The 13,262-nt window shown below is 39.2% G+C and overlaps 1 protein-coding gene across 2 annotated transcripts in view; it reads right to left on the bottom strand.

Annotated features, from left to right (window-relative positions):
- The window catches only part of DGCR2 (DiGeorge syndrome critical region gene 2), a 71,944-nt gene that overhangs the window by 37,311 nt on the left and 21,371 nt on the right, over positions 1–13,262 (bottom strand). The window contains exons 2-3 of one of the 2 annotated variants that reach the window (XM_024219458.3): positions 11,053–11,085; positions 1,612–1,734 (exon numbers count right to left, since the gene is read on the bottom strand). In XM_024219458.3, the coding sequence (XP_024075226.1) occupies positions 1,612–1,734; positions 11,053–11,085 (156 nt within the window). The remainder of the gene's footprint in view (positions 1–1,611; positions 1,735–11,052; positions 11,086–13,262) is intronic. The other variant, XM_024219459.3, reaches the window with a different exon arrangement.

Below are 13,262 nucleotides of genomic sequence, written 5' to 3'. Positions count from 1 at the left end.
AACCAGGCCCTAAAAGAAATAGGCAGGCAATAGGATATAGCTTATAATGGCCTTTCATTGACCTTTGGAAAGGGAAATACACCACAGTAACAAGTCATTATAGTGTGCATTCACACCGAGACGACAAGAACCTAATCACCTTTCATTAACCTTTACTGTATAAAATTGCATGACTAACAATTTCCAGCCTCTGGACTGCTACAGCAGTCCAACAATCCTCCCATTTCCATATCTGTAAAGCTTCTTTCCATATTAAAGAGCAATTATGACAGCATGAGTAACCATCTTAAGTTTATGGCGAACAGGAGATATCAACCCCACATTTTCATAAATCCTTCCTTCAATTGAAAGCTGAAATGCTTTCTAGTAAAAAGTATTTTACCCAGCAAATCTGCTACATTTGACAAAATGTTAACCCTAATGAGACCGATTTCCCCATTTAGCCATATGCATAGCATGAATTTTGTTCAGGTAAAACCCTGAACACAATATGCAAGATAGCTGCATAGAGGCTAGCTAAGACACAAGCTCTGGATTTATGGATGTCAGGCTCATGAAATCCACACAAAGTGTGCTCTATACAGATATGTAAAGGATGTAAGAAATGAGCAAAGTTTGGCAGAGACTGTTCCTATAAAATACTTACTCTACTGCAGGTATTGGAAATACTGTAAAAATAACTCTCAGGCCCAGAATTCAGAATGCAGCTGGGCAGCCCAAAGGAGTTCACTACATGCTCAACAGTTCTGATTCATTAGTTCAAACAGAGAATGAACTCTCAAACTGCAATACTTCAGTGTAGTTTGGGTCTCTCTAAAGACCCTGACTTAAAAATCTAACCCAAGCTGCAATTTAATTCTAGTTGTCATTTCCAGATTTCTACTTCGCTATCCCAAAAGAAAGCCTTGGGCATTTCTTCCTGTTTTTAAATTATCTTAAATTGTACTGGCCAGATTTCCAAGAATGTTCGGTCACAACTGAGGCCAAATATTGAGAGACCAATGCACAGCTGTTCCCACTTAGAATAATGGAGCTGATGGGTGATCAACTCTTGAAAAATGACCCTATGCAAGTTTGAGGGCAAAAAATAACAGTTTGATTGCTTCCTGCACTGACGTGTTCTTTTTATGCAAGTGAACAGCACAGCATAGGCAGCAACAGGACAACCTCCCCTACACTGTCCAACAGTGTGCCTCAATCCAGTTTCTGTGTGGTACAATTTAAGGGCAAGAGACAAGTTTAGAATTCAACTGCAGATAAAGGTATCAGTTTGATTCCATTGTAAAGGTAGTTTTTCCTGTCCCTTAAGAATTAAAACAGTCTAGCAACTCATTTCACATTTAGAATACCTACACATAGATTGCAAGAACGGAGGTGTAACCCAATCAAGGAAAAATTGCTTGTGATGTTACTGTATAAGCTGAAAAGCAAAGCTGAGTCAAGGTTTATCATAAGGAACATCCTCTACCAAATGTAATAGTGTCCTCCCATAGTGAGGTCTGTTTGAACCTGGAATTGCTAACTGTCATTTTATAAAAACGAAACCTGAAGCGTAACACTGCCACACAAAGTAACAGTTCAGAGAACAGAATTCTTTTTAGTTCTACTTACCTGGACAGTCAACTTCATCACTCTCATCCTCACAGGTGGGCCATCCATCACACTGCCAGTTCAAAGGGATGCATTGGATGGTACCACTGCGACATGCAAACTGCCCTGGGGTACAGCGGAGCTCTATGGAAACAAAAAGGAAAGTTTTTTCCCCCTAAAGAGATCTATTCTATCCTGAATAAGGCTACAAAGAAAACTAATTGTCCACCACTATGCACACTACAGACAATATTTAAGCAACTTGGCCTTCAATAAGATCTCTAATTCATACTGTCTCCCTGTTTTAAAGGGGAAGATTAATATGACTTTCTTTGCCCAGACTACCACTTGAGGAAGCACTTTATCAGACAGCTTTACAGCAAGAGCCTTATATTGAAGCGGTCAACATTTTAAAGCCACGTGTAAAATTTACAGGCCAGATCCTCAGCTGGTCCATGTAGGCATAGATAGCCCCAATTAAATCAACCTAACTAATTTAAACCAACTGAAGTTCTAACCCTATATTTTTAATTTCAGTATTCTCAGAGATCAGTACTTTTCTTCATTCTAGGAAGGACATGCAAACTGATTAGAGCAATTCCCCAACTTTCTGTACATCGATTTATGAAAATATGCTGATAACATCAGAACAAAAGCATCATCTGAAATTAAGTAAGATTATTCCCACCCACCCAAGTGAGATCGAGTACATCCTTATTTCCACTCCTTACAGGTATTCCCAAATAGTTTGTGCTTTGAAAAACAGGAGTTAAAAAAAAATTAAAACCCACAGATCCTAGTCTATCGGAATGTTTCCAATACCAATTACAGATTAAGAGGGCCCTTCTAGCTACCTATGAATGCACATTATCCTAAAGTTTGCTCATTTTTTGCATTACCACTTTTTAGAATACTTACTTGGTTTTTAGAACCAGTGATGATTAATAAAGAGCTTATTATGGTAATTTTTAAAAAAAACTAGTTATACCTACCGAGACACCACAAATTCCAAATTACTATTATCAAGCCATATGTACAACAGGACCTATGCATTTACAATTTCCGATCTAATCTGCAGTTCTTCTGAACACATGGACTCATTGTGAACTAGCTTTCATATCCACGATTGTCTTCATAATTTACTAAGTATCAGAGGGGTAGCCGTGTTAGTCTGGATCTGTAAAAAGCAACAAAGAATCCCGTGGCACCTTTAAGACTAACAGATGTATTGGAGCATAAGCTTTCGTGGGTGAATACGAAATATGTCTGACATGCATCTGACGAAGTGGGCATTCACCCACGAAAGCTTATGCGCCAATACATCTGTTACTCTTAAAGGTGCCACAGGACTCTCTGTTGCTTTTTATAATTTACTAAGACACCCTTTGTGGAATTTCTACACAAGTACAGCCTTTAAATGAAACACTAACTATATGGGCATATTTACACTATTTCACATCATGGTTTTGCTGCCCTTAAAAATAACTATTATAGAAATAAAGACTTCCAAAGCTCTCATCATTCCCTTCTATCAAATACCACAGCATAAGAATTCTGCTGCTCTTTCAATTTTCCTTGAAATATTTTGCAGAGATCAATACAAACGACTCAGTCTAAAGGGGAGTTTAGAGCTGTTCATCTGACTGCAAGATGTCATTAACCTCAGTGGACTCACCTTCATATCACCAGAAGTCCATCTGTCACTGCAATTAAAATCTCTTAAAGAAGGTAACTATATGCCCCTGAATCTCCTATGTTATAAACAACTTAACATTTCTGTTTTCCTATTAGTGAACTAGAGTTCTCCTAGTTTATCTAGGTTGGAGAACAGCTGCATTTCCATACTTTCACAATTTTAGGCACAAAAAAACCCAAAAACCAAACAAGATAAAAAACCTTATCTTAACTCTGAAAGATGTAGATTTACAAGGGCTTTTTATGTGACTTAAATTTAAGATACAAAATCTTTATTTTTTTAAACCTTCAATTATTAACATGTATTCTCAACCTGAGCTCCATCTTAATGAAGTTTGTTTTTAAATAAAATAAGGTTTATTATGTTTTTTGTTTTCTTACTGAAATGTATACTTCCAAACTAAACACAAATCAAGGCAGACTTACTTTAGATACCGTGTGGATAAATTCCTACAGCATACCAAAGTTTAATGGTTTCTTTATAAGCATCACTTTACCTTACAGAGCACAGGAATGTTCACATTAGAGCTAGAAAATAAAAATAGGTATATCCTCTTCTTAACACACCACCTACGCAGAACGAACACTCAGGTCACAAAATAGCTAAGAACTCAGACAGACCTGCTAGACTACAACTGACAACAACATATGGTACAACTAGGCAAGACACTTCTGACCCATTTACAGAATTTTATTCAGCGTGAACATATCCAACAATCCAAAAACAATGCATGAACCACTTCTAACACCATAAGAAATAATGCAAATACTGAGAAAAGTGAGAATGAAAATGAAGTTTTTCAGAATATAACTATAGCAAGTACCAACTGGTCTCGAAAAAGGAGAGAGGAAAAAGGAGTTGGGAGGAAAGGTGAAGCTTAGATAACCAGAAGGTTTTTGAGATTAAAAATCACAAGGGCCACATTTGAAAAATCCAGTTAATGTAAGCAGTAGGGCTGAAACTTCCAAATATTCCTATTCATAAGTTTATGGTATTATGTCCACACTTCAGCACTAAAATGATGAAATCAATGTCAGTAACTTAGTGATGTCGGAAATACCTTGTTGCCATTGCAAATGTGGCATTGCATTGGAGACGATGGTAATTTTGTGAATGGAAATGCTGCAGAAATTAAATTAAAAAAATAAATAAACCCTTTACATTCTAGCCAGCTACAAGTTTCTATCACTCTTTATCTGCAGCTGTGGCAGAGTTTAATTTGCACTTTATCACACCAGTTTTTTTAATATATATAAAAATAAATAATTCTTGAGTACTTTTGTTTAAATGCAAACCACACATGCGGGATGTAAATTAAGATATTCTACCGCACTGTGTAACAAGAGAAATCTCTGTCTGACTTGCAAAATCAACAGAATGAGGATTATAGGACACCGCATGGGAGCGGTTGTAGAGGCGAAAAGGGATGCAATGACAGGAGTAGAAGGAGCAAAAGGACAATACTAACAGCAAACAACCAAAGCGTTACTATTTTATGCACAAATAATTATACACTCAGAGGCCAAGATAAAAGGATATTGTCATTAGTGGTATTAAACTACTTAAGCAATGCTCAAGTAGTTTATGAGGTCAACAGAAATACTCAATGGAATTACAGCCTTATATGGATCGTAAATGCACTAAATAATTAGGTTTATATAATGTTGCCTTGATTATTCATTTGATCTCTCTTCTACATATTCAAGCAAGAAAGGTAAGTGATTGCAAATTACATGCCATACCTATCTTCCCGGTGTCAATACCTCCCACATTAGACTATTTTTATCACAAATGTGTCTACATTTTAGAAGTCTAAGTAGAGAATTTTTTTTAAAAAAGTAAGTTTAGAATAATCAACTGAATGTATCAATGAATAATTTTCTCCAAATGCCAAGCACACTACCAATGCCACATAACAAAATGTTTCAAACTGAAAAGCAGGAACTGTAATATGATTCGATTCCATACAAATAAATTATATTAAAGGAACACCGACTACAAAGTGAAGCTCTCTCTGGAAATACCAAAAATAAGGTTCCTGTCAGTCTTAACTCTGAACCCTTGTTTCCCTACATTTTGAAGTTTAATGATAAGATTTTTTTTTTTTTTTTTTTTTTTACACTACACAGAACTGCCTGATTCACTATGCAGTTTGGACAATACTGTCCAAATGAAAGCTTTGAAATATTTGTATCTTCACTTTTTGATGTGTGCCCATACTTAACACATTACTGCACTGACGGAACTCCATCCTCCACAGGGGGTCTTAACTCCTTTACCTATGTGCCTTCAATCACCATATGGAAGAAGGCAAGACTCCATAAAAAGTTTCTTTACATTCACACTTCTGTGCAGGGTGGAAATAACACTGATAAAAATACAATCAGTGAATGGTCTAAGTGGACTTTTTAAATCCTTACAATAGTAACAAACCACAACCAATCTCCACTAAACCACTAAAGAGATACATCTGTGACCTAGCAGTTAAAGCCATGCCAAATTCCAAGTTTCTGGTAAATACCATTGAAATGCCAGAGCAAGTATTCAAAATAAAGGTACTAAATACTGTATATATAGTTTTTAAAATGGGAAAAGGGCATCTCCTTCCAGTAGGCATTCTCAAACATCTTAACTCTATTTTTCTAAAGGAAGTTTGCTTCTGGGCTGAAATCAAATGTGCCATTTCTGAACCAATCCCCTCCCCCCCCCCAAAAAGCGGGGGGAGAGAAAGAAGAGTTACAAACATCTACAATCCTCTAGACTTAAAACTTTTGGACAATCTTAGCTCCAGGCATCAATATGTACTCTGTCTATAGTATTAGGAGAAAGTTCTTCCAATTACATAACTTATTGGTAAAAAATGTTTTTATTGAATTAAAAAAATACCCCCCAAAATTACAAGAGAATTTGTTAGCACTGCAGCTAACATTTCTGCACTTAGGTTGACTTAAAACTCTCTCTCTCCATTTCTACACACACCCTTTCCAATTTACAGTGCTATATACTGTGTTCAAGAATACCAAGCCAAGACTTAGACAGAATGAATTGGTTACAGAGACTAAATGTTTTCTTTCTAAGAAGGTACTGAACCAATGGGAAACGAACACTTGCTCCAAAGTTAGAATCTAAAAGCAAGGCACAGATGCAAGGTGTAAGTAATCACTAGATTCAAATCAAGGATCCCATCTGACTGACAGCCTATTTCTAGGTCATAACAGAACAAAACTAAATAATGCTTCAGGGAATCCTAGTCCCTTGCTGCAAAGGCCAGGGCAATAATTCACCAGAAATGTAATATAATAAAACTCCCTTGCACCTCTGAAGAATAATTAGCATTAGCAAAGAGAAATGCAACATCTTTTGACCACCCAGAGCTTTTGTAAAAGGTAATTATACATAGCATTGATTCAACTACATTAGGTCATAGTAGGAGACTATGCCTATATATCCTACATCATACAGAGGTCCTTCTGAAGACTTGGTAGCAGCTGTCACAACATTTGAATTGCTCGAGATGCACATATTTAATCATTGCACACTTTTAAAACCAGTTATGCTTATGTGATTTCTCAAACAACTGATCCCTCTCATCCCTTATGTATTTGCATGCAATCCGATAATTATTACTAAGAATGGTGGGAGGAGGGACACTAGATATTTTACTTGTCTTCAAAAATCAAAACAAAAAACTGTGTTTACCCTGGGGAAACCAAATATAGCAAGACTGAAATACTAGAAATACCAAATATCCAAGATACAGTATCAATAATATGCATAATTATGGTAATATTAGAAAAATCTCTTCTGTACTATTCCCCCTATTCCTCTCAATTCTCCCTCCTTTACAGATCAAGATAGAGTGCTCAGTAAAATGTAAAACTGATTAAAGAAGTTTGCTGGTTTTTAGGAGTAATACTTTCAACCATTCCAAGTAGAAAAATGTATTTATTTTGCATTTAATATCTTGTTGGAGATTACATAAGCAAAAAGTCTATATGTAGAAAAAGCGCTTTATCTCAAGAAGCAAGTGCACAGTATCAAGTAATTTCTTCAAGTCCCATTGTTAACTAAAAAGTATGGAGAACGCATTGGTGATGTACAAACACCAGTATAGACAACACAGAAATACCCAGGTTGTCGGTCTTGTGGATCTCCCCCTTCTTCACACAAGTGGCATCTCTATATACACCAACTCTAGCCCAATATTTTACACATTTAAAAACCTCTCATCTTCCACAAACCTCCAGCCAAAGTGGACTAGATGGGACTTCTAGCTGAAGGAGTCTACCGTTTTCTCTCCTTTTGAGGCTAAGCCAGAGGTGGGCAAAGTCCGGCCCACAGGGCCGTCCTGCCAGGCCCCTGAGTTCCCGGCCAGCCCCGGCCCCTCCCCTGCTGTCCTCCCTTCCCTGCAGCCTCAGCTCGCCGTGCCGGCAGCGCAGCGGCATGGCTGGCTCCGGACGGGCGGCGTGGCTCAGGGGCAGATTTACAAGTGAACCCAGGGTGCCCTGGCACAGGCCCCCCAACAACAGGGGGCCCCAGGGCCAGGCACTCGGGCAGCTCAGCACTGGCACACACCCCACGGTGGGTTTGCACTGCGGGGGCAGGGGAGCAGGCGGGTGTGGGTGATGGGAGCACAGGGAACACAGGCGGAGGACTCAGGAGTGGCACTGGGAGGCCATGCAGCTGGCTTGAGAGAAGTAGCGCTTTGAAGGGGAAACCGCCGCTTCTCTCTGGCTGCGTGGCTGCCCCTGCTCCTCCTGAGTCCTCCGCCCATGGTCGCAGGGCCACATTCCGAAAGGGGCTAGGGGGGATGGATAGGGGAGTCTCAGGGGGTCCCGGGGAGCGGTCAGGGATCCCGGGAGGAGGTTGGATGGGTTGGGAGTTCTGAGGGGGGCAGTCAGGGGGCACAGGGCAGGCTGTTTGGGGGGCACGGCCTTCCCTACCCGGCCCTCCATACCATTTCGCAACCCTGATGTGGCCCTCGGGCCAAAAAGTTTGCCCACCCCTGGGCTAAGCACTACTTTAGCAGTGCTGCTAGGCCATTAAACCCAAGAAGAGAGCTTGCAGACTTTTTTGGAAGGAGATAAAAAGTGTCAGGATGAATATGGGAGGGATCTTTGTATGTAGAGCTTGCTGTTTTAGTATGCTTTGGGAAGTTTTAGTTGTAAAAAACTTAATCTGACAGACATCTTTGGGTTAGGGTATGTGCCAATTGTTGTGTGACCTCAGAAGCAGGATTATTGTTCTTGCAGGATCCTTTTTCTTATAAGGGTCAAACACACAATCACTGTGCTATACCGTGAAATGTAGAAAGTAGCTTAAATTGTTTTGGATGGATTTCTGATGACATTTGTCCTCAAAAAGACAAAAATAGTGCTAGAAATAGCCCATGAAAAAACAGTTTTAACCGACATCTTTAGTTTGAATTTACTAATAGAACAGAAGGTTCATGAGTGTTTGGTTTTCCCTTAATTTTGAGGATGTGGAAATAGACTTGAAAAACATGAGGCACAAAATCACACATATATAAGATACCTTCAGAACATTGAATAAAGGGACTATATAAAGACAGTACTTTTTAAACATCAAGCCTCAAGAACCCTATTAAGTAGTATATCTTTTTTACAAGTGGGTAAACTGAAGAAAAGAAAGGTAACATTGGACAACATATTTAGCCTATCAGCTCTGTGGTCTTGGGGGAACCAGAGCACAATACCCAGCCTGTCTGACTCACGAAAGACCTCCCACCGCCCCAGCCTCTGCTTGAACCAAAGCCGATCAGAAGAAAGAAAAAAAAAAAAAAAAAAAAAAAACTTACAAAAAGCAATGAAAAGGCAGTGGAAAAGACACCTAAACCCCTCCGGACCAGCTTCATTTGCATCGAAGATGAGACAGGGAGGCATCTCCATTAGCATACAGAATGGAGAACAGAGATTCCAAGGCAAGAACCGCACTGGACTATGGGACCAGAAAAGCAGGGAAGCACTGCATGATGGGGAATCTCTCCTCCAGATGTTAATGAACGCACGCCTGCACACACCCAGCTCAGTAGTTATCAGACCAATTCTAGTAATAAATCCTTTATTGGTATCCAAAATACTGAAGCTGCCTAATTGTGTGGTGAGCTCCCTTGAATGAACACTGCCCATAGCCAGGAATGAGTAGTTCCTATTGTCTAGCCTGAAAAAAACAACTTTGGTATACTCCCTTGAGACATCAGTTAACCCACAAACAAATCTAGTGTTCTCCCTTGAACCACTGTTTTTTCCCTACAAAAGCCCCTACCCATGCTCAAGTAAGTGCTCTGATGCCTGGATCCAAAATCTGCATCAGTTCCATTGGGACTGCACCTTCTCCTGACTGATCGTGCTAGGGGCTCTGCCTGTCTCCAGCACTCCAGACCCTCAGCTACCACCACCACCCGGGAACTCTGATCGATTCAAGCTTCACAAAGTGGTGAAAACCCAGCTCTCGCTCTCTCTAGGTATAGCCTTCTGACCTGGTCTTGTGTGATCAGTTACAGTTGAGTTTTCTAAACCTGACTTTTATAATCAAATTTAAGTTTGATTTAATATTATAACTTGTGTTTGTTTGGCTCCCCGTGTATGGTTATTACCGAGCAATAAATAACTTTCATGGTTAAGCTGGTTGCTTCTCTTTCTCTTCCCCTCTGCCCCTCGCAGGTGTTTTTTGGCTTCCCCATTCGCTCTGCAGCAACACTCCTCGTAACTAAGCTAAAGATCCCTGCAGCGCCCAAAAATCCTGTGGGGTTTGCTTATATTTGCAAATATAAGTAGGTTACTACCAGATAGGATAACCAGACAGCAAATGTGAAAAATCGGGACGGGGGGTAATAGGAGCCTATATAAGAAAAAGACCCCAAAATCAGGACTGTCCCTATAAAATCGGGACATCTGGCCACCCTACTACCAGAACAATTATAACATGAAAGTGGGGATAGGGACGTGCTGAACCTGGGGCATATGAGGGTGACAGCTTGGAAGTGCTGCTCGACCCAGCCTACCAAGTCCAGGGACATATTAGGAGTCAGCTTGGGAGTGCTGATTAACCCGGTCCTCTCAGACACGCTCTGTTAATGTGTGTGTGTTCGTCTGATTCTGGGGCTGGAAGAACCCAGCCCTGGGGAACCGAGGTCCTGCAGGATAGCTCCATTGGAAGGGAACTTGCAGAAGGGAGAAGTAGAGCTCCATATGAGAACACAAATGACACAAGCAGTACATTGATAGAATTACAGAAACACCCCCCACCCCAGAAGAGTAACCCTAATAAATGAGCGTACCCAAAGTAATGGGCAAAACTGGTAACACCAAGGTCAGAGTTCAAGTCAGCAACAGCTGGAAACAGAACCAATGAGTCCTGGCTACCAGTTCCATACTCACTACAAAGCCACATTTCCTCCCTATCAAATCACCACTATGGCTTTTCAATTCATCAGCATACTTCTAAATAGAACAAACTCTGTCCTTTAGACAATATCAATGCTCATCAAATGTGGTAGTACATTTTCTGGAATAGCAACAGCTTATCAATAGCTGTGAGATGACCAATGGGGTAAGCATGAGGGGTGCGGTAGATAGGAAATGGAAAAAAATGAATTTGGAATATTAATTTAGTTTTCAAGTCAGTTATAAAAGGAAAACATGGAACCCAATATTAAACTTCAAAAGCCTAACGAGTCCAAGAAGAGACAGCCTGTTGGTCAATGTATTAAATAGTAACATAATCTGTCCAGACGAGACACTCACCTGAAAGAAGTCTTGCCAGAGCTAGTCGTGAACCTGTAATTTGAAATTTAAAAGAAAACTTACAAAACAGTTGGAAACGTAATTGATCAAACACCAGAAATAAAGGATAAAACTGTCAGTACGTTAAAACAATATCATTTACACAAGATGGCAGGAAATTTTTATCTCCCTCGACCAAGTACTACTTTTCAAGTCAATGACACACAGTAGAAAATTTAGGATCCAGTGTATGTAATCCAATCACAAGCATCTCATTTCTCTGAAATCTAGGTCTTTATGTGAGAGGAAAGAACTTGTAGCAGGAACTGGGTCACAATTTAACATTAGCAAGTTCTTGGAATTCCTGGACAATAAAAAGATCATTTTGTTTAATCCAAAACCTGGTACAGTTTCACAAATTTCATACAGTAAATTAACACCTTTCCTCAGTTACAAATACAGTATTTTTGGCCCCAAGAAGCCTTTGTATCATCTGATTTAACTCTTCTGCACTATGTAGGACATTTTCCCTACATTATTCTTACTAGATGGAAGCCTGAACATTAAAAGGTCACAGCCTTAAGCACAATTCTCAAGAACAACATGTTGAGCTAACCAGAATCAGTTACTTTAAATCCCAAAGCAAGTAACTTGTATTTTCCAGTTTAGTTCATATGTATTTTAAGTTGCTTGAATGGCAGGAGCACTATCTGCTCTTTAGTGAAGAAGTACTTAACGCCAGCTCATCTTCCCCCTTCCATTGTACAGTCTAGGGAGAGTATACTTTCTAATTTTACATTATTTTACTAATTATAATCACTATCTCTGGCAGAAGAATCCTTCTAGGACTTTCTGCCAAGTTATTCCACCAGTTTACAACAGCACTCTTACTTTTTCAGCTTCAGAAGTATGGATCCCTCGTAGACCAGAAGGCAGTTTATCTAAAAGAATGCTTCTCTGAAGTTAATATCTCAATTCTCCCTCACCTACCAATCTGCCTTTTGAGATCGGTTTCATCCAAACTCAACTCGGGATCTAAGTTAGGCGAATTACTTCCGTTTAATCAAGTCATAAATTATGCCTCCAATAAAAATACCAGAGGCCACATGACTCAAAAAGGTATATGTGATAAATATATAGATAATTCAGTTTTCAAAACCTTATAAAATTATTTTAAATTTGCATCATACTGAAATCTAGCAAAGCTACCAGCTCAGAAAAAGAAGAGCTTGAAGCACTACCACTTTTAAAAGAGATGCAACATTCACCATACTGGTCTGAGGACTTCAGCTGGCTCTCAATTAAAACAAGGTGTGCAGATGCTTTGGCCCCGATTAAGAATAGCACTTGAGCACATGCTTAACTTCAAGTCTATGATTAGCTCCCACTAACATCAATAGGAACTAAGCATGTGCTTAGCCAAATTATTGGCTAAGATCAATATTTGGGTAAGGATTACATATTAATACAGACAAAATCACTAATAACTTTTGACAATCATAACCGTTATATATTACGTACACATCTTGTTTATAGAAGTTTAAAAGCAAGTGCCATGCATACATAAGTGGTACTTTATATTTCTATATGTATTCTGCATATGACCTAACACATACATTTGAAAAGAATGCTAACAATTCTACTGATAACTTGTCACAGTTAAATCTACATGCTCTTCAGTATCAAGGCAAGAGAATCCTTCAAAATATCTTTGATAGATCCAACATGGTGGCAGTGGTACCATAAGTTGTCTGCGTTTAAAATTACCCACTTTTCAGAGGACTGAAAATCTTTCAAGCACAATGGACAAAATTAAGGATAGGTAACAGAGAAATCAATTTTCTTGCTTTTATCCACTTTAATTAGGTCTCTAGTTTTGACTGAAAGCTTCTTGGGGCAGGAACTGTCTCCCCCTGTGTCTTATACAATAATCAAACTATCAGCACCTAAATAAAGGATCATGAAACAAAACATCATGAAACCTGTCTTAAACGATCACTCAAGGCACTAACAAAAATCAGGCGCTCAAATGGAGCTAGTCTTCTAATGAAAGACATGTAACATTGTACTCAATACATTTCAGGATACTATGGAGTGGTCAATTCAGATGGGAGGTTGTCAAATAAGAACAGCCTCTTGAATATGTCTGTCCACTTTAAGCTCATCTTTCATTTCTGATCAAGAGTGCTCTACAGTACAAAGTCCCTATACAAAACACTGGTCTCAAAAGA

The sequence above is a fragment of the Terrapene carolina genome, unplaced genomic scaffold (genome assembly GCF_002925995.2).
Source record: "Terrapene carolina triunguis isolate 2854851 unplaced genomic scaffold, T_m_triunguis-2.0 Scaffold234, whole genome shotgun sequence".
In the NCBI taxonomy this organism is placed as follows: domain Eukaryota; kingdom Metazoa; phylum Chordata; order Testudines; family Emydidae; genus Terrapene; species Terrapene triunguis.
This window is presented reverse-complemented; position numbering and strand designations above follow the sequence as displayed.